Below are 22,125 nucleotides of genomic sequence, written 5' to 3'. Positions count from 1 at the left end.
AAAAATTGTGAGATATAAAGTGAAACAAGAAAAGTCTGCAGATACTGGGTTTGGAGTAAATGCACAAAATGCTGGAGAAACTCAGCCAGTCCCACAGCATATACAACAAACCTTTTGGGCCTGAACCCTTCATCAGGTACCTTAAGTTGAGTTTCTCCAACACTTTTGCATATTTTTATGAATTTAATGCACTTTCCTCCTCTACAGGAAGATTTTTTGCACTCACAAATATCTCCAACAAATTTTTATTTCTATTTTGAATTGATATTTATGTCAGGTTTTAGATTCCACAATATTGTCCAATTATGGTCACAGTGTTTAATTGCAGATATGGAATGTCTCAAAGTCCAATGAGCTACATGTAACTTCTTTGTTTGCAAATCTACCTCTTTAGCATGCTAATTGGGGGACTCAATCCTGAAGTGAATAAAAGTGAAGATCATAGGGCACAGTAGGGACAACAAGGGAACTTTATTTTTTTATCCATTTTGACCTTGCTAACCTAAATGTTTTGAATGGATTACAAGATCATTATTGTTGACTCTGCTGGACGAACTAAGGCTTTTCTCAGTCAAATCACATTCAAAATGAGATCACAAAATTAGGATTTTCCCCTCTGAAAAGTAAAGAATTTTGATAATTGTTTATTATGAAAATGGTTCCTATTTTCCCTTCACTCTAAAGAATGCCATTGATTCGTTTCATTGAGATGAACAATTCAAATCGTTTTTTCTCACAAACGAAGGTAACGACCTTTTTGATGCAACCCAAGAAAAAAGCAGACGCTGGAATCTTGAACAGACAAAGAGAAGCTGGGGGACACAGTGGGTCAGGCAGCATCCCTAGAGAGATAGGGCCAATCAATAGCAATCGTCAATCTGGATAGAAGAATTGTAGGGAGACTGGGTAGGAGCACAATGTAGATTTTAATGCCTTTGGAAGCCTGACGGTTTGCATATTTACTGCATGGCGCTGAGTGGATTTTTGAGTTAAAATCTGAACTTTGTTGCTGGTTTACATTTTATATAATTCAAAAGCAAGAAGTTTTAAAGTGAATGTAATTCTATCTCCTGGGTTAGCATTCAAATCAGATGATTATCATATCAGAGCTTGTGACCTGATTGCATTCAATGCATTCTTTTTGCAGACGATGAAAGGATGCTTGTCGAACCAGCCTGTGGTGCATCACTAGCTGCTGTTTACAGTGGCATAATCCAGCATCTACAGAAGGAAGGGCAGCTGGCCAAGGACTTGCAGTCAGTAGTTGTCATTGTCTGTGGTGGAAGCAGCATCACAATGGCACAGCTTAACGAATACAAAATGCAACTGGAGAAAGACCAGTGAAGCAGTATGTTTCTGAATGTGACTCCATTCCTGTCTGGCAAGTAGCAATCATGTGAAATCACATGACTGGAATTGTTGAAAAGCTGGGGCAATTGTTTGGATTGGAAAAGTCACTTTTCTGAAGCTTGGGCTTTATTCGTATTATTTCCCTGTGCTACAGAGCAGTTTGCAATTCTTCCCTGCCTTACTATAAATATCAAAGCCATGCTTAACAGAAGTGGAGTTACTAGTTTCATGTGAAGTTACTCTCACTTTCTTTTCACAATTCCCACCCTTTCACTTTCTCTTCCTGTGATTCTTGTGCGTCTCACTCTCCCTTCTCTCCAATTGTTTTCTTTCTTTGACCACCTGTTTGAAATTGACAGAACACATGTTTTTCCATTTCTAAAATTTCAAAATTTAATTCCAAAACCTTTTGTTTTATAATCCAATATATACACACCAGAAAGTTATACAAAAATGCCCCGGCCTTGTGGTAGCCCCTCACTTTCTCCTTCATAACTGTAATGGTTAAAATGACTTGCAAACATATTTTTGTCAGTTTCTAGCAGTCTGCAGAAGATTTTTGACATTCTTTTGAGTGTCTCTATAGTTATAGGTCTTAGAGAAACAAAGTTAAGTTTTGAATTTGCTTTTGTGCTGTTGGAATCAAGAACATAAAGCTCATTCAGATAATGTCTTTGACTTTTGAATGTATAATATCTTACTGTTCATTTAGTCATTGGTTTAAGTATAGTTACCTGCTTTCAAAGTTCAAATAAATAGTGAAAAACTCAAGGCTAGTTTGGAACAGACATTTCATTGTTTAACAAGTCAAAAGCAACTACATGGTCTGCAAGCGATTATAAAGGGAAATGGTCACAATAATCAACCTTCTGTGAAGGTTTTCTGAACCATTGTCTTTTTTTTTGTGTGGCATGTGGGATACTGTTAATGGCATTGTCCCTGCATCTAGCTAACAAGAAGGGATTAGGAATTTAATTGATTTGATACTTTAATGTAGCTATTTGGAATAAATAAGCAACAAAGAGGAATGTGACCATAAAGTTGTTGCTAAGGTGAGAAAGAGAGAGATGTTAAGGGAGAACAAATTCATGTTGAGCCTTTAAATAGCCATTAACCAATAAATAAACTTTCAAAATAAGCAATAAGAAAATAATTAAAAATACAATGGTTTCTTTGGGAAACATCCAATATTTGAATTATTTGCTCTTCTAGTTAATATGGGGGCCTCACAATTGCAGTTAGATCCGCTAAAGAATGAAAGCTGTAAATTTCTTTCTCTGTCTTTGAAGTGTGTGGGAATATTGTTGATGTCTGTGGTGTCCACTGATGATCTGTGAAAATGTTCCGTTCAATGATGGGAGGATTTTTGGCGCTTCACCCGACGACCACAAATTCGGTCTTCTGCTTCCAATTCTGAGATTGTATTCTGACATCATTCGACTCAATCCAGGCAGACTGATATTTCCTCATTCCACAGGCTGTAAAGAGAAGGGAAGTGGGGCTTTAATATCTCACTAAGAGGTTGACAGTAATGTTGGTGAAAGCATTTGGAAGCCTGGAAACTGGACCCATCAGACCTGCATTTTCAAATGAGCATTTGAGCTGGTGTTTTAACACGATGATGCCCATTTTTAGTGGAATTGCTAATGGTTGAAAAATGATCCTTGCTACTTTTCCAGTGCCATTGGTGAATGCCGGTCTTTTTCATTTTTGTGTCAGTAAATCAGCCTGTTGTCTTCACTAAGGAAAGTTATCCCTGCTTGATACTTTACCAGTATCACACAGTTATGGGTTGAAGTTTATTTTTCGCAAAATACCTCATAGAGCGAGAAGGGATCTTCTGCGCATAAACCAAAAAAATTATCACAATCATTCAAACGTCCTGTCAAGAGCACATTTTACAGACAGTGGGATTGCAATGAGAAGAAGGATCAACCAACACCAAGCAAGGGCTACATGAATAGCACTGTTAAGGGGTTCATTCAGGAGCCTGATGCCTGTGGGGGGGGGGGGGGAAAGCCATCTCTAAGCCTATCTTTAGCCTTGTCCCCAAAGCCATTGAATGTTTTTGACTCAAAAAGCAATTTGAACCATATTTTGAAATCCTTTTTGGATGTGCAAACTCAGTGCAAGTACATTTGCTGTTTCTCTGTGAACTTATAAGTCTTGTGGATGACAAGGGGTCCCAGAAGGAAAAGCACGTCTCATCTCCTTTGGCTCAAACCTTGTAGAAAAGCTCATATCTTATGGAATACTGGGATGAGACTCCAGATTGTTTTTACTGCCTGATCCTTTTACTTAAAAGTTTTTTTCTGCAGGCGGGCCTCCAGCTCTAAATCCTCTTATAGTACACACACAAAAAAAATGAACTCTAATTTCCAGGGAAGATACCTTGGAAATATAATCTTCAAAGAACATCTTTCTTAATCTATGTTCAGCAAACTTTTTTTCTGAAGGAAAATAGCAGAAAGCAATTATAATTTCCTTGCTATGATATTTCACCTACCTATACTGACACTTCCTTTATATATGTGTCATTACCTGAACTACTTCAAGCAGGTACATGGGAGATTCACTAAATGCCTTTGTTTTGCGAGACTGTGCAAAAACTCTATTTCATTTCAAAGTTTATTTTTAGATGCGGAAATCATCTGAAAATTAGATAATTGAGAAAATGTATGCAATGGTAAAGAACTGTGTCATGATTTACAATTCCTTTAATTATGTACAAAAAGGACACAAAATTTGATTTATGTTAAAGGCATACAGGGAAGTGCCACTAGTCCAGTGCCACCATCAAAAACAAGAAAGAGAAACAAAAGGGAGTCCCTTCAGAGACTTCGAGTGTCTGTGGATCCCACCACCTTCCATGCTGCCACCTCCAGCGCTCCTGTCAACTCCATAGATGCATGACCTCCTATCTAGTTCAACTTTGTATTCAAGCTCAAGGCAATCAAGTCACCCTCCCACAGGATTCTGAATCCCTGATGCGAATAAGAAGTTGTCAGTGCCCGGGGCCCTTCAGAACACTTACTTTACTTCAGTCGCCAGCAGCCTGTGGCCTAGTGTGAGATCTTCAGCCGCTAAGCACACTGCTGGCCTGTTGCTGCTGTCTACCATTCTGGAGGTTCCACTCCCAGGCTTCTCCTTCATGGCAGTGAGTCTTCTCCTGCTCTGTTGCCCTGCTCCGGCCTGCTGCTCTCCTGGATCCTGCAATCCTTGTGGTCTAAACTGTTGAATATGGGTGCTGCCATCTTAGCTCTAGATCTTACTGAGTCCTCAAGAGAAAACACTACATCAAATTAATTTTATAAACACAGCAAAAGCTACGTTTCAACTTGGGAGGGCAATTTTCATCTCAGATGTGATGAGTCAAAGAGCCAATAAAATAATTTTGTTTTAAATAGCCTGGTGTAGAATTTGTCAAATAAATATCAAGTTGACAGACCAGCATTGTTGCATGTGTGATCACTGAATAATGGAAGTGTTAGTCTTTGTTTAATCACAGTGTGATCAGATTTCAGATTTATTCTCAGAGTACATACATGACATCATATACAACCCTGAGATTCCCTTTTCCTGTGGGCATGGCAAAATTACCACTAATTGATAGGCAAAAATAAACTGTACACAGCATAAAACAATGTAAATAAATAAAAGAACTGTAAACAGATAATAAATGTTAACAAATTGACTGTGCAATACAGAGAAAACAAAAGAAAATCAATAAAGTGCACAAGTAAGAGTCCTTAATGAGTCTCTGATTGAGTTTGTTGTGAGGAGTCTGATGGTGGAGGGGGAGCAGCTGTTCCTGGTGGTGTGAGTCCTCTTGCACCTATACCTCTTCCCTGATGGCAGCAGTGAGAACAGAGCGTGTGCTGGGTGGTGTGGGTCTTTGATGATCAGCAGGCTTCCTTGTAGATGTACTCAGTAGTGGGGAGGATTTTGTCTGTGATGTCCAGGGCTGTGTCCACTACCTTTTGGAGAGCTTTTCACTCGGGCATTGATGTTTCCATACCAGACCATGATGCAGCCAGTCAGCACACTTTCCACCACACCTCTGTAGAAATTTGCCAGGGTTTCTGATGTCATACCAAACCTCTCCAAACTCCTGAGTAAGTAGAGGCACTGACATGCTTTCTTCATGATGCCATTGGTGTGTTGGGTCCAGGAAAAAGGTGTAAAGTGAGTAGAGCAGGAGGCTAAGAACACAGCCCTGTGGTACTTGGGTACCAATCTTCACTGATTGTGATCTGGAAGTGAGGAAATTCATGGTCCAATTACCCAGTGGGGTGTTAACTCCCAGGTCTTGGAGTTTGCTGATCAATTTTGAGGGGATGATGGTGTTAAATGCCGAAATGCAGTCAATAAAGAGCATCCTGATGTCTGCATCTTTGCTGTTCAGGTTTTCCAGAGCTTCGTGTAGAGCCAGTGAGATGACATCCGCCGTAGACCTGTTGCAACGATAGACGAAATGGAATTTATCCATGTCACTGTTCAGACAGGGGCTGATCTGCTTCATCCCCAGCCTTTCAAAACACTTCATCACTGTTGGTGTAAGTGTCATTGGTCGATAGTCGTTAAGGCAGGGTTACTACACTCTTCTTGGGCATCGGTGTGTGATTGACGCCTGTTTGAAACAGGTGGGCACCATGCCCTGCTGGAGTGAGATATTGAAAATATCCATGGATACCTTGGTAAGTTGGTCAGTTCAGATTTTTAATACTTGGCCAAGTACTCCATCTGGGCCGGATGCTCTCCTGAAGGCAGCACGCATGTCTGGGATCATCAGGGGACGTAGGGGTGGTTCTTCACGGTTACTGTCCTCAAGTCGGGTGTGGAAGACACAGAACACGTCATTAAATACAAACTCAGCCATTTCTCACTCTGGAAGCATTTATTTCACATTATTGTGTTATGCCTGCAAAGAATACATTTGGTTCTTGTCAAAGAAATAACTTCTAAAAAAGAAATCTGAATGATTTTCTTTTAAGATTTAACAAAATTAAATTAATCATTTGACAGAAGTAAGAAATGTCACATGATGTGTAGTATGATCCAATCTCATTCAGAGTCCATTTTCCCCCTGTCACATTTTGAAATCAAGGACTAGGAAGGAAGGCATTTGTGGAAGAACTGTTCCTGAGGAATTTTAGAGCCATTAAGTCAGCAACATAAATATTAAGGTAGCGTATGCTGTGATCAATCTGTATGGATGTCTGAGGTTAATGCTGTAAGGCCACTATAAATTGGAACATGAAAGCTTTTAAAAAGAAATGCATGAGGATGCTTTCCATGCTCCCTATAAACTTAACATGTTCACTGAACACAGTTATTAGTTCGCTGTGCGATATATTAAAGAAAAGTGAATTAATAGTGTTGAAGTATTAAGAAGAATAACATTCAATAGTTCAGCAAACCTACCAGTCTCAGTGTGCCAGATGAACATAGATTCAAGATAGATTCAAAACCAGTCATGATCTTTTAGACTGCATCTTATTCTTCAAGACCAGAGCAGGCAGTAAAAGCAAATCTTGTTCTACTTATATCTATCATGTTCTTTTATTCTCTTGGGATGTGCATATCTCTGGCTAGCCAGGATTTATTGCATCCCATCTAATTTGATACAACTGAGTGACTTGTGAGGAAATTTTCACAGGACAATTCGGAATCAATCGCATTGCTATGAATGTAAACCAAATTATTTCAGGAACTGGAATCTGTTGGAATCTAGGGGTTAAAACATTATGAAAGAAATGATTAATTAATAAGTTTATATTTACTGCATGGTTCAGGGGAAAAGAGGAATGTGATTAAGTGGCAATCACAGCATGGAGCAAAGTTGGCCAAGCAAAATGGTCTGCTCCCAAATACAGGGAGAGGAAATGCATAAAACGATTTAGGAGGAATGCTCAAACTGAAGGAGGTGGTGAGTAGCACAGGAGACACAGGCCAGACCAGAAGAAAGAATGGCCTGCAAGAAACAAAGGGAATGGAAAACCAGTCTAGGAGGAAGATTAAGGCAGGAGGAGGTGTTAAAGAGAACAGCAGAAATTGGCCAGACAGGGACAGAATGGTGATTAGAAATATCTGGGGATGAATTAATTTCTGATCAAAACAACAGGATAGTCTGGCTTGGAGGATTAAGATGGGAGCGCTATGCCCCAGATATCTGCAAAACAGGAGATGACTTGTGATAACCCTTATGCAAAAAGATCTAGCAAAGGAAGACCACTTTTGTTCTGTATGATAAGGTTGATCTATATAAACTGAGCCAACTGGACAATAGGGGTCAGTCTTGGGGAATAGCTCACTGTGCAGGTGACCTATGAACTAACGACTGACCCAGAGCTCTGTTAAGTTTTATTCTTGTGCTGTGTAATAAATTGACTGTTGAACTGAATACCTTCTCCTATCACTTCATTCAAAGAACACGCTGGACTCAGACCACACATAGACTAAATTAAGAGTAAGGTAAAGCCAGAGTCCGACAAATCAGAGGTAGGCCCTTCAGTCCTTGTGCCGACTCCACCATTCAATAAATTGATGACTGAGTTTTTCACTCACCATTACTTTTCCTCTATCTCCTGGTTGCCTTAAGGTGAGTGTGATCACATATCAGTTGGTCAGCGATATGTGATCACATTTATTGCACTCTTTCCGAGACTATAATAAATGAACCAAACGGATTTTTTTTTGAGATGCAGCACAGTACCAGGCCCTTCCGGCCCCTGAGCCCATGCCGCCCCAATACACTAGCCCCTTTTCCACTGGCACCCCAGTTAATTGGCCGTGCAGTGTCCCGGGATAGGAAGCCCTTTGTGTCGTTTTCACTGGGCCACCCTTAACTGGGACACTAATTGCTTTTCCACTGAACACACTTATCCCTGGGGATCAGAGTGTTCTACCTTCAACTGGAAACAGGCGACCTTCTGCTGTCCTTTTTCCACTGGTTTTATCAGCCCGCCGGCGTCAGCAAACGCCGGGGATACGAGTAGGGGTCGAGGTGGTTAATCCCTGGCGTGAAATGGCGCCATATGACGATGGCGTTCAGACAGTCTTCCTTTTCCACTGGATCCGGTCCCAGTTAATGGCCATTTACTTCCTGGGATAGGGAGTCAGTGGAAAGGGGCTACTAATTAATCGACAAATCCGCTATTTTTTTGGGTGAGGAGAGGAAATCAGAGCACTCAGAGGAAACCCAGGAGGACACGGGGAGAATATATGAACTCCTTACAAGCAGATTTCAACCTGGATTGCTATCGTTGTAACTGTGTTGCTATTTGTGACTGATGGCAGCTTTTTCAAATTATTTAATTAACCGAACTGAAACTCCCCAATTTTCAAAGTGGGATTTGAACTTCTCGGACCTACAGTTCAGGAATCTGGATGACACCCACAAATTTCACTCAAAGGCAGTACAAATTATGACATTGTAATGGATCAGAATCATGGACATTCATTGTTAGGGAGGTGAGAGATTCATGTGTGAAAGGTGATACTCAGGAGAAATTAGATTCAGTTGGATATATTCTGGTTTTTTTTTATTTGGTGAAGACAAAACTCATTCTTCTTTCAAGAATAAAGACAAGAACAGATGTTTGATAATTAAGTGTCTCGGCAGTGACGAAGAGTATACAGGTAGAGAGCCCAAGTTGTTAGAAGAAAGGTGTTCTTCCCCCTTGAGTTTCCCTCCTTGAGTGCAGTTCTGTGGAGATAGTGTCTTGAGCAGTTTATGGAGCTTGAGCCATATGTTATGATATTTATCCATCTGAGCTGTTCTGGGAAATAATCACCCAATTTAAATTTTTGCAGAAAGTATGTAAAATGAGCAGAATTTAATGCTTCTTTTAATGAATACAGTTTATCATCGATCCATAACACTGTGTGAACGTTGAACGAAATATCTTATTTCCAGTATTTGAATACTTTTATCAACTCTATCATTAAGAATTATTTAAAATGCATCTATGAATTTTCCATGTTTTAAAATTATGGGTTAAATAATTATCTACTATGAATTGCTTTCATTAAAGTGTTGTCAAACACTATTAAAAATGGAATTTCTTTTCATTTTGTTTTGTACTCAACATTAAATAGTATGTCTACTATATATAATGTGCTTGCATGTCTTTGCACTGAGGAACAAAGAACGCTATTTTGTCTAATTGCACAATTAGATGATAATAAACTTGATCTTAAATAACCCCGTTTTATAGTGTTGGTCACACATTGATGGTCTTAAGTTGAAATCTACTGAAACAATAATGCCACCTACAGGTTTAGGGGTTGAAAGACTAATTCTAATTTGGTTCAATAATCCATCATTGTTGGGTTGGAACTTGGGTTCCAATTTTCCAAAGATACCGAGGCACTGGGCACTTTTGTTTATAGTTCTTTTGGTCGTCTGACACCCCACTAACTCAGGCAATAATATTCATCATCTCTGGGAAAATGTCCACTTAACCAGAAAAATCATTCTTGGTACGTGTAGTGAATATGTACCGTAAGTGTCAGTATACCTTTAAAAGCTGAGCGTACCCTGTGGTAAGACTTTGATACATTGTTATACCAGATGCCAGCATTTAGTTGAGAGCTACTGCTTTTACAAAAGGATGTTCCATGGATAGATGTTCTGTCAATAGCTCTCTTCATGTTATTCATACAGCAAGACAAAAGACCACACTCTCCACAATGCACACATTTGGTAAGCAGTACAGAACTAAACAGAGGAATAAATAAGGAAATCTGACTATCTAAGATTATGTAAAAAAAACAAAGGGCAGTGGCAGCTGGTAATTGGCAGCTGATAACGTGATTCATTTTGCAATGTCCTTAATTCTGAACCTGCTTTATTTATGCAGACTAAAATAATCTAACATTATACTGCAGCTCTTTCAGTTTTGGGACAAACTTGAAGTTTGGAAATCAGCTTGGAAAATTTCACTACAAGATCACTGAAGGCTCTTTAATAAGAGCATTAATTATAACTCCATTCCTTATTAACAGGTGTACCAGATCTTTGAAAGACCAGCATTGTTTCAGCTGAACTACCTTAACTGAACAACATCTGTACTGAACTTACATATTCGATGAATTGGAAAAATATGTTTAAAATTCAACGAACCTTAACTTTTAAAGTACTTTAACAAACAACTTCAACCAGCTCATTTATTTTCTAATAACAATCAGGTTTGCTTTTTTTTCAATAAATTGATGGCTACACTTATTGAGTGAGTAATGGAAAATTTCTAATTAATTCATATTGATGTTCAGCATAATAATGACCGAAGCAGCAGGAATTATATCTTGGTTTTCAATTAGTAGCTTCTGTATTAAAAATAAATTTCCACCCACTGTGTGGATAATATTGGAGTCTTCAAAGGTCACATGAATTAGCAATCACATGTAACTCAATATGTATCAGTTTCATCCTTTTAACTGAACATCTTAATTTGGGCCAAGAAGGAAAGACAATTAAGTTTAGGATGAAATTATTTTGCCATTTTTCCACTGATGGGAAATGATTTTCAATGTGAATCCAAGTGAAAATAGGTTCAGATTTGGTCAGTTTCTTGTCAAAAAGTCCATTCTCTCCTGCGTGTCAGAATATTTAATTAAAATGTTTTTGGATAGGTTCAATCTTCACTTCATTAAAACTATTCATCTCTGAAGAAAGGTGGCAGGGAAGTAGCAAACCTAAATCATAAAAGATGCCTGTTTATAGAAACTTCACAATTCACATTTACTAAAGCAATGATATTCAAGATACAAAATTATTTTATTGTCATATAAAACAGAAAAAGTAAATATAACATGTCATTACCTTTAATCTTCCTTAAGGCAGAAATTGCCTGAAGCGCCTCTTTCAGTCAGGGGAAGAGAAGCAAAAGAGAGTTCCCCCAGAGTCACCGAGTGCCTATGGATTCGCCTTGCAGTCTCCGCGACCACACAGGCCCCAGTCCAAACCATTGGCAACTCGAGCTCCAGTTCCAAACCTCTTGACTCGATTGTGAAGCCTCCACTGCCCTTTTCACCCTTTCGCATCTCGGTTCCAATACCTGGTACCTCCTTCAGCCAGTCTCCAGCCGGTCTCTAACAACCTGGTGCTAGTCCCTTGACCACAGTCACCAGCAGGCCACAGCCTGCGTGGATTCCTCACCGCAAGTCACCACAGCCCGCCGCTAGTTTGTTCTTCAGCCTCAGAGCCCCTCACCGATCCACTGCTTTGGTCACTGTGCAGTAGGGGGTCGTCTCCCCTGCTTCTCCTTCTCAAAAGGGGGGTAGTCCCATCCTGTGCTAATCCTCTGCTCCCCCAGATTCTACAACTCCTCGTGACCGCTGCCAAACATAGGCGCTGCCACCCAGGGCCCAGACCCTGAAGTCACAGGGTTTTAAAATAAGCCACCACTAGATCCTTTAGCAGGCCTGTACGGAGCCGACGGCTGTCAGACTAGTGGGTTGAACCCCATGAGGGGGGCTCTGTGTCTCTGCCCCCCACTCTTCGAGCGTTGACACCAGTGGCAGTGCTGCGATTAGCGCAGATCCGGCAGCGCCGCCATTTCTTCAGTCTTAAGATAAAAAATTTTCCTTTTATTGAGAGAGTAGAAGGAGCTTTACATCTTTTCTTCCTGATGTTGACATATTCAGTAACCTTGAAATCACTGAAATATTAACTGAGGAAGTTAAAAATAACTGATGAGATCATTTCACACATATGAGAACTTTTTGCTGTTTTTTGCTGGAAAGATCTCATCATTAAATATAAATGAATTAATTGCCCTCAAAATAGAAGATAACGTTCAGTGTCTTCAATGTGCTGAGCGTTCATCTGAAGCCCAAGATCTCCCTCTTACCCAAAACTCCTGCCAACATTTGAGTCTTCCCTTTATTTAAATTTAAACTTACTGCACTTGACTTTACTTACAATTACACAAATTATCGGGTTTGGAATCAAATGCTTGGAGTCCAGAACTTGGCATCCTGCCAGATCTGGGAAGCTGGTGTTAGATATATCACACAGGCCCTTCTGCTCCACAAGTCCGTGCTGCTCAATTGCACCCAATTCACCTATAACACCTGTACATTTTGAAATGTGGGAGGAAACTGGAACATCCAGAAGAAACCCGTGCAGACACAGAGAGAATGCACAGTCTCCTTACAGACAGAGCCAGATTTGAACCCCATCACTGGTGTTATAACAGCAATACACTAACCTCCATTCTAACTGGGACACCGAGATTGCTGCACAATATTTCCATAAACTGGCTGTTTCCATCAATTCCCCTAAAATTGTGTTTAAATAGCCCTGTCGATGCTGACATAAAAACGTCTATAATTTGAAAATTTTAAATTATTGTTTTAAATTTTGACAGGAGGCCAGCATTTATTTCCATTTGCTATAACCTCTTCCAGATGATGGCAGCATAGATACTACCAATTAACACATCACTCTGTCTGACCCTTGGAGAATCTTTGCTGACCTCAGGCAGTGTTGGGGTGGGGTGGGGGCAGCAGATCTTGACTGAATGATCTTCAGCAGAGATTCAGCCTTTCGGAGAGGTGGCGGGGACTTTAGAGCCGTGAGGGGTGGGGAATGTGGGGAAGGCTGTCACGTGACAATCCTTTGGAGGAGGGGTAGTTGTAGATGAGCGTCCTCATCAAAAGGGTGGGCAGCTGAGCAACTAGAGAATGAGGTTAGGCCCGTGAGGTGGAAGTTTGGGGAAAATGGAACAAATCTAGACCAAAAGGAAGGAGCTTCAAGGGAAAGTGCGCAATGTGCTGAAAAGGCACAGAAAAGTGGGAGGAGGAAGACTAAAGGAGGCATTTATGAGAGCAGGAGATTGAATGGAGGAGATGAATAGGGCAGGAGTTTGCAAAAAGGCTGAGGAGCAGTGTGTTGGCAGGATGTTTGATCAGAGTGTGTCTATATGTGCTGTGTGTGTGTGTGTGTGCGTGTGTGTGTGTGTGTGTGTGTGTGTGTGTACATAATATTAGGCATTTGGATAGATATACTGTATGGATAGGAAGGGTTTGGAAGGATCTGGATCAGATCCAGGAAAATGAGACGACTCCAGACTGCCAACTTGGTTGGGATGGATAGGTGTGGTCAAAGGGTCTGTTCTACGCTGTATTCAATGTCTCTGCAGCAATGCCTGGTTTCCAAAGGTCTTGGACCAAGACCCCCTCCAGCTACCACATAGTGCATAGCAGCCACTATTTATTGAGCAAATTCACCCGCAGACAACTTCCGTTCCTCATTTCTGGTGCGGAAGCGAGTCAAATTCAATTCTGAAGGACTGCCTGAGGACAAAACAGTATTTTTGGAGGCTGTCTGCAAGAGAGAGAGAGATCATAAATATTTCTTTGTTTTAGAAAACCGAACAATTATTTTCTGTTTACGTTCCCAGAGAGCAAACTTCCAGGTACCTTTTAATTTTTGCCACGTTTGTTGAAGGTGAGAGTCCTGGTTGAATATGCCAATGACAGTAGGATCACGCACAATTGGAAGAAGTTTCTCCACGCCTTGGGTATGAAGGTTAAGAAGTAACAAGAAAGAAATCTCTAGTTGGCCACATTTTCTCCAACCAAATAGGTTAAGATCCAAACAGTGGATTCGATGTACAGTCTCCACACACAGTTGTGTGGAACAAGCACCATATCAAAGAACGCAAATTCAGACCATTCCGAAGGCTCAAACTGGGCATTGAGGAGCTGATGAGAATTAATTGTCATGCACATGTAGAGTACAATGTAGAGTTGCAATGAAATTCTTGCTTGTTTCTGCTAGATAGGTTCATAAAGCACATTAACAAACAATACACTAAGTGCAAATTAACACAATGCACCAAAACACTAAATAGAAAAGGATAAATGGATAAATATTTACAGTTGCAGTGATACAAAAAATGTGCTGTTCCAATAATGCAAAAATATGGTGCTTATAGAATAACATGTGGTTATGATAGTCCAGGAAGGTTAAAGAGATGCTGTTCCTTACATGGCAGCACAATTGTATTCTACCACGTCTACCACATTCTCATTGCTTGGAATTGCTTAATTTTATCTTTGCCATTAAGCCAGGGTACCGACACTGATTGATTGAGGGTAGCAGAAAGGTACGCCAGGAACTGTGTCTGGCTTGTAAATTAAGATACTAAAAGTAAGGTTCAACACAGGATCTTTTTTTTTCCTTCTGTTTCCACCTATCACTCTCCTGTCTCTGCCTTCCAACTCTACCCCTCCCACTCTCCACTTGGCCCTCTCTATCGGTCTGTCATCCTTCAGCCCTCCTATGTCCACCTACTGACCCTTACCCTTCTCCTCTTTAAGATAGCCTGTCTTCCCTCTTCTTTCTCAGTCCTGACGCAGGGTTTTGACCTGAAACATTGACTCTCCATTTCCCAGAGTGCTGACTGGCTGCATCACAGTCTGGGATGGGGACACCAATACGCTGAGCAGAAAGCCCTGGACACAGATCAGGACATGGCAGATAAAACCCTTCCCACCAACAAGAGTACCTATAGGGAACGCTGCTGTTAGAGAGCAGCAGCTGTCATCAAGGATCCACACCACCCAGCACATTCTCTGTTCTTTCTGCTACCATCAGGAAAGAAAGATATTGTATATGCTGCAAGACTTGTGTCACCTGGTTCAGGAACAGCTGCTACCCCTCCACTATCAGACTCCTCAACGACAAATGCAATCAGGGATTGAGTTTTGCTCTTTTTTGATTTTTTTTCTCTCTGTCAGTTTGTTTACATTTCTTTATTTGTTTACATGTTAACACTGTACAGTTTTTTTTTGCACTACCATTAGGAGTTAATTCGGTCGTGCCCGCGGGAAAAAGAATCTCAGGGTTGTATGTGATTTCAAGTATGCACTCTGACAATAAATCTAAGATCTGAAATCTGCTGCTGCCTGCTCCTCCAGCAGTTTCTCTCTCCCTCTATAACACTATCTTCATTGCAGTACTTGCGATTTGTGCTCCGGAGCTGGGTTATCTCCAGCCAAGCTGTTCCACCTCAGCTACCCTCTACATGACAAAGAGGAAATTTGCCAGGTGCCTCTGCTCATAAAAAAATTTTGCCAATTGCTGTCTGTTCCTATCACTCATCACCAACGTTATGGAAGGTGCTTCATCGTTTTTGGATTCCATCAAGACCATTGCATTCTTGGTCCAAAAGAGCTGTATCTCTGCTGTGGCTCACCTTGTTGGTGTCGGGCTTCCTTTCCCTTCTTCCCACCCCTGCCCGCCTTTCACCCTGCCTTGATCTTACCTCCCATGTGCCCATGGATCAGTGGCATGAATGGCACCTTTAGAAGAAGGACTGAAGGATCTCCTCACCCCAAGGGTGGGAGGAAACCAGAGCACCCAGAGAAAACCCATGGAGATCAAAGGGGAGAATATACAAATTCCTTACAGACAGTGGCAGATTTGAATTGGGGCTGTAATAGCGTTGTGCCAATCTCTAGGTTAAATTCAAGTTTATTATCATCCAATTGCACAAGTACAACCTGACAAAACAACATTCTCCAGTCCTTAGTGCAAAACCAGACACACACATACAGACAAACAATGCATACACAGAACAAATATACACATATAAAAATAAATTCATAAATACTATTCAGTAAATATGAGAGTCTCGAATGGTTAGTGTGAGCAGCTCCTTTGGTCATTCAGCAATCTCATTGTCTGCGGGAAGAAGCCATTTCTCAGCCTGGTGGTGCTGGCTCTGATCCTCCTGTGTCTCTTTCCAGACAGGAGTGACAGAAAGATGCTGCATTGCAGGGTGGAAGGGGGACCTCAGTGTATGATTTTGCATGGTCTCCTGGTAGATCGTGTGGTGGAGGGAAACCATGGTTTGTTAACTGTGTCAAGGCATTGAAATAAAGTCTTTTCTGTGACTAAATATACTTTAATTAGCGTAGTTTACCAATAGGTTGCATTGGGCTATCTTTTGAGATGGAATTTTGTGATTGACTACAACCAGTTGCCCCAAATTTTTAAAAGCTGTGTCCTTGCCTCTCTGATATTGCACCACACGATTATTTTCTCATAATATTCAGTGTACTCTCCTCTGCTGCTCTATATTAGTTTTTGTTCCAGATCTAAATGACAGTATATTAAATACACCAGCATACAATGAAAAATTGTAGATAATTTCTAGCTATGTTCTCTCCTTTTATGCTGTTCCTTTATCTTCCCATGAATTTCCAGTGAACCTTCTCTGAGACTGAATGTAATTTCCTTGCAGCTGTTATCCTCATATTGTTCTTGTTTTCACTGTACTCCAACCCTTTCCTTAACTGCAACTCCTACACATCATCAAATTTCAGATTTCAGATTTATCGTCAGAGTATATACATGATATCACAGACAACCCTGAGATTCCTTTTTCCTGCCAATGTGACAGAATTACCACTAATTGGTAGTGCAAAAAAAAAACTGTACACAGAGTAAACTTGTAAACAAATAAAAACTGTAAACAGATAATGAATGTAAAGAAACTGACTGTGCAATACAGAGAGAATATAGAAGATCAATAAAGTGCACAAGTAAGAGTCCTTAAATGAGTCTCTGATTGACTTTGTTGTTGAGAACTCTGATGGTGGAGGGGTAGCAGCTGTTCCTGAGCCAGATAGTGCAAGTCTTGTGGCACCTACACCTCTTTCCGATGGCAGCAGCGAGAAAAGAGCATGTGCTGGGTGGTGTGGGTCTTTGATGATTGCTGCTGCCCTCCGACGGCAGTGTTCCCTGTAGATATACTCAATAGTGGGGAGGGATTTGCTTGTGACTATAGGCTGTGTCCACTACCTTTTGGAGGGCTTTACACTCAGGGGTATTAGTGTTCCCATTCCAAACTGATGCAGCCGGTCAGCCACTTTCCACCCCACATCTGCAGAAATCTGCCAGGGTTTCTGGATTATATTATTTATCTTGTACATCTTTGTCTAATAACAATTTGTCTGTTGTCAGTGGAGATTTTCCTACCTGCAAGCCTGTTTATTTATAGCAATCAATTTCTTTACTGCAATCTAACATCTCCAAACTCATTCTAATACTTGATTGTTTTTATCACAATTTTAATTAGCAATAAATATATGACATTAATGCTTTCTTGCACTTTGCTGCTTTCCCCAATTTTTTTTTACCCGCCCCCACCTCATTTTTGCTTGTTAGGCCTCTTATTTTGAAAGAATATTGAAAAATAGTTCTTTTTAACATTCACCTTTGGCAAACTCAAATATTTAAGAAAACAAATGATGATCAACTGTTGAAATGTCCTTTGATTTCATTCTGTCTGCACAGAAGAACACAAGGCACAGCAGCATGGGCAGACAAGCTTTCTCAAACAGAACAATTGTGAAAGATTTGGGTGGATTTTGAAAGTCCGAATTCCTCAAATAACTGTCGCGAGACAGTCAAATAAGACAGCCCACAGGGGAATCGTTTATTTTGCATCATTACATGAAAGTACTAATGAAGGGAGTTTGATCTGAATTGTGCTATTATCAATTCTGTTAATATATCAGACTGGTCTCTGTTTCAAAGCAACATTCATCCAACAAGCGTAAATATTCAATTTAGATCACTAGGGGGTGCCATTGTTACATCCCTGGGTTATGCTATTGTACCACGAGGCACTAAGACCTCTGAATCAAATCTAATTAAAAACACATTAAATCTAAGATAGCACCTTCAAAACACCTGATTTTGCAGCATGCCTTTGTTTACCTCTAAAATTTCATAGCCTGGAGATTTGATGATTTGGTGTATGTTATCCGAATGCAACAGAATTTAATTGAAGGAAAAAATACTGCTAAATATAATTATCTTAGAGAGAGAGAGAGAACAAGGGTGTATGTTTAAGGTGTCCTGTTTATGCACCTGAAGCACTGAGAAAATGCAACCCACAATTGATGCCTTCGCTGTGAAACTGAATGCCACCATTGTGGAGTGTGCACAGGAAATCAGGTTTGAAGAGCAGGAACAAGCAGCGGGAATGAGGAGGATGAGATAAGGGCTGCTTCCAATGAAGAGGAAAGGCATGACTTGGACTATGAAGCAAGGACAGTTCCGTGCATCCAAAACACTCTATTCATGTACTTTACAAAGGGATTATCAATTCAGATTTGCTGCAGAATTATTTAAAGCAGAACTCCATGGGCACAACCACTGTACCTTTTGGAACGGCAGTGCCAAAGGATATTTGAAAGCATTTTAGAAGCGAAGCTGCCTATTTTGTTAAAAGGGCAATGTTTATGATCCCACTGGATCTCCAACAAGGTGGAGCAGGTTAAAGGAGGATGGATGCGTGCCCCTGATCCGATGAGACTACCCTTCTGGAGATTTGGAGGCTTCATGGCCCTATGTCACCCTGTTCAAGGAGAAATGCAATGTAGGGCTGGCTACAGAGATCTGCCATTCTTTAAGCAGAACTCCTGCCCCTGCTGCAACCACTCTATCTGGGAATGAAAGGCTTTGTCGCAACAAGCTTTATAGTTTCTGGTTCATTCCAAGCAACTATGGATGATGTAAACCATGTCTTTCTCCAAAAGAAACATAAGAATTGGAGATGCTGAAACCTTGAGCAAATAAAGAGAAGCTGGGGGGACTCCACAGGTTAGGCAGCACCTTGGAGAGCAATGGGCTGTCAACATTTCAAGGGCTCCTTCCGTTCTCTTTGACTGGAGAGTATCAGCAAAATGGACACACAGAGCTGCCAGTTTCTAGGCATGTGAAAGGTTCAGGAGTGAAAGGTCCCACCCTTGTGAAGCTCTGAATTCAACGTGCCAACCGCTTAGGCAGTCTGGCTGTGGCCATCTGCCTAAGCTCAGTTTCAGCTCCACTGCCAGAGGCTAGTCTGTCTGTTCAGGGCATCACGATCCAGTGCAGCTTCTGTGTTGAGAAGAAGAATTACGATCATAGCAGCAGGACCATGATATTGCTCCCCATCTCTTGCCCATTTGAAGGAAAGGGGGTGGAAGAGACTAAGTATAAAGTGGCAGAAAACAGAAGTGTCCTCTTGAATGTTAAATTTATGCCGCTCCTCTCAGTACTTGGCAATAACTTCATTACTGTGTCGGTAAAATTGGAGTGAAGACAGGTTACCTTTCAGCCACTTATGTTTGTCAAAATAACCAGTGTTCCACAGTTCTGAGGGAATTTGTGTGTGGTTTCAAAGACACCTTTACCTTACTCAGAGAACAGAAACCCACATTTTCATTCCACTCAGGTCACTCCTTTGTTCCTTCGTCTGGTGTAAGGATTATGATATAATGAAGATACAAATGCGAAATGTGATTTGCTGCCAATCTCCTCCCTGCCCTCACCTTCAGGTGGTACATCACCAGCACCAATATGCAGAGATGAACATTCTAGTTCACACTTCCCTTGTCACCAATTCAGGTTCACCTTCCTACGACGTGCAAGATCTGTCCTTTCATCTCATGCAGCAACAAAGCACTCTTTCCAGTGAAGCGGCAATTTACGTGTTGTTCTTCCAGTTTACCAAGCGGTTTCCCCTTGACTGGAGAGATGAAATGCAGGTAGGATTTTGAAACATTTCCACCTAGTCTGCCATCCTGTCAGCTGTCACTCTACTTCTCCATTCCACCCCAATCTATCCTCTGTGTTGATCTTCCAACAAGGCTTAGCATAAGCTCAAAAACACCATTTCTTCCCAATAGATACATAGCAGCCTTCCAAGACTCGACATTGAATACAACAAATTCAGATGAGCAGCATGTTCAGCATTTCCCCCCCCCCCCAAGATTTTCAAAAGTTTCATATTACTTTGGGGTTGCAATGTAACATTCTGCGTTTATACAACCTCTAGATTTGTAGATCTAATTTCTCTACCATTCCTTTCTTTTCATCCTCTTTCCCTACTCCTTCCCTTGCATTTTAGATTATGCCTGTAACTATTCTCAATTTTGATTCAATGCCCTTGACTAAAAGACTGGGGGTTTTCACCACATCATCAAAGGACATCAGAAGCTGAATGACCTTCCCAATACAGAGAAAATTATTGATCCATACCAGCAAGAGAGACCATGACAGCTAACACTTTGGCACAATTAAGGTATGTTCGATAACACCCAGAGTCTCACTTGGATCAAAATCCTTCCTTTCTTATGCATTTACTCATTGGTTGTGTTTGAGTTCCCCTGATAACTGCAAGACTTCCTCACCACAAGAGGCCAAATGTAATGCTGATTTGCCAATCCATGAATGACAAAGAATATTGTAAGACCATAACATCTAGTCTTCAGGGTTGCTTCTAGTCCTCCAGACCTTGGACAGCATGTGACAACATGCAAGTAAAGAACAGATTGGACAAGACTGGGGCTAGTGCACAGCCCTGCTTTACCCCATTAGAAATGGTGAATGCAGCCAACAATAGAATGAATTATAGACTAGAATATATCATGAGGCAGAAAGAGATAGTAGCTCTCAAAAGATTGATAAATAAATAAATAAGTGTTCACTGCAAATATTCAAAGTATGAATATAGTTATGAATGAAGGGAAACCTGAGTACCCATTGTGGTGCAAACCATCTGTTCCGAATCAGAATTTGCTTTGCATGAATCACAAAAGGTAGATAGAAGCAAATCATAATATCAAACTGTTTTACTCATCTGTGGCCTTTTCGCACCATTGATTCCTGCTGACCCTCCTTGAACTAGGTAAAGTTCCCAGGAAGTCTACACCTCTTAGCTGATTCTTGAGTGTGTCCATAGCTTTCCTATTGCTCTATGTGACTGCTGCCAAAGGAATGAGAGAAGGGGGTTTGCAATATCGTCCTCAATCATATCAGATCCTCTGCTTCGCACTGGCTCTGCAGGATCTGGGCCTATTACTGTACCTCCAGCATTCTATCCTCTGGTTACTTGGCCAATTGACTGGGCCCTGCCAGTTTGTTGTAGGAAGGGAGCTGAGGAAAGGGAAGTCATGATTATGTTGCAGCATGTAAATGTTGTGCCTGCTATTGTTGAATAGCTGCAAGTGTGCATAAGATATTTGTCTTATATACCTGTGTAAACCTCTGACTGCAGCAATGTAGGGAGTGTTGATTGAAAGGGATTATTACTAATATCAACAGTCTTCTGGTATCGCTCCATGTAGTGGGTTCTCTGGCCACCTGCTCTATTATATCTTTGGTGGCTATCTGCTTTCTGGGGGCTGCAGGATGTTTGCTGTCTGCCTGATGAGGACGTTGAGGTCATTGTCAGTTAGCAGGGTATCCGCTCTCGGGTCAGCCAATGCTGCCAACTTTCTCATCGGTGCCCTCCAAGATGCACCATGAATAAATGCCCTTGAAGTGCTTGTCCTCGACCATGGGCAGGCTAGCTGCCCCGAGCTGCATCTTTTTGCCCACACTTTCACTGGAAGTTGAATTTCTAGGCCTTCCAACTTTACACCAAATAAACACAATTCGGATTTTATTTTGAATGCTGTCCAACTAATTTAATGATGCAATAATTGTAATATATATTTTTCATATTTTCCTACAACATAGAAGGAGGACATTCAGCTCAGTGAGTTCATACATCCATCTCATGATGTCTCAAAGAGGTGAACTCTATTTGGTCTCATTTCCAGGGGTGCAGTGCTAATTTTTTAGGAGCCAGAGCTCACCAGAAACGGTGGCAAGGAGGTGCTGGAGCCGTCCCAAGAGGAACCCGGAGCGGCCCTATAAGGTGCCGGAGCTGACCCTGAGATGCTGGAGTGGTGCTTAGGTGAGCTCCGGCAGGCGTACACCCC

General features: G+C 41.1%; 1 protein-coding gene across 12 annotated transcripts in view; it reads left to right on the top strand.

The window, feature by feature from the left end:
* sdsl (serine dehydratase-like) overlaps nt 1-5,103 on the top strand; it is a 78,553-nt gene extending 73,450 nt beyond the window's left edge. For 11 of the 12 annotated variants that reach the window (XM_069933179.1, XM_069933171.1, XM_069933170.1 and 8 more), the window contains one exon: nt 1,148-2,121. In XM_069933179.1, coding sequence (XP_069789280.1) covers nt 1,148-1,344 — 197 coding nt within the window. In that variant the 3' untranslated portion in view covers nt 1,345-2,121. Of the gene's footprint in view, nt 1-1,147; nt 2,122-4,111 lie in introns of those variants that run through there. The other variant, XM_069933169.1, reaches the window with a different exon arrangement.
* Nucleotides 5,104-22,125: the final 17,022 nt, after the last annotated feature.

This window comes from Narcine bancroftii, chromosome 4, assembly GCF_036971445.1.
Source record: "Narcine bancroftii isolate sNarBan1 chromosome 4, sNarBan1.hap1, whole genome shotgun sequence".
NCBI classification, from domain to species: Eukaryota; Metazoa; Chordata; class Chondrichthyes; order Torpediniformes; family Narcinidae; genus Narcine; species Narcine bancroftii.
The sequence above is the reverse complement of the archived record's forward strand: the minus strand, read 5'-3'. Positions and strand labels throughout refer to the sequence as shown.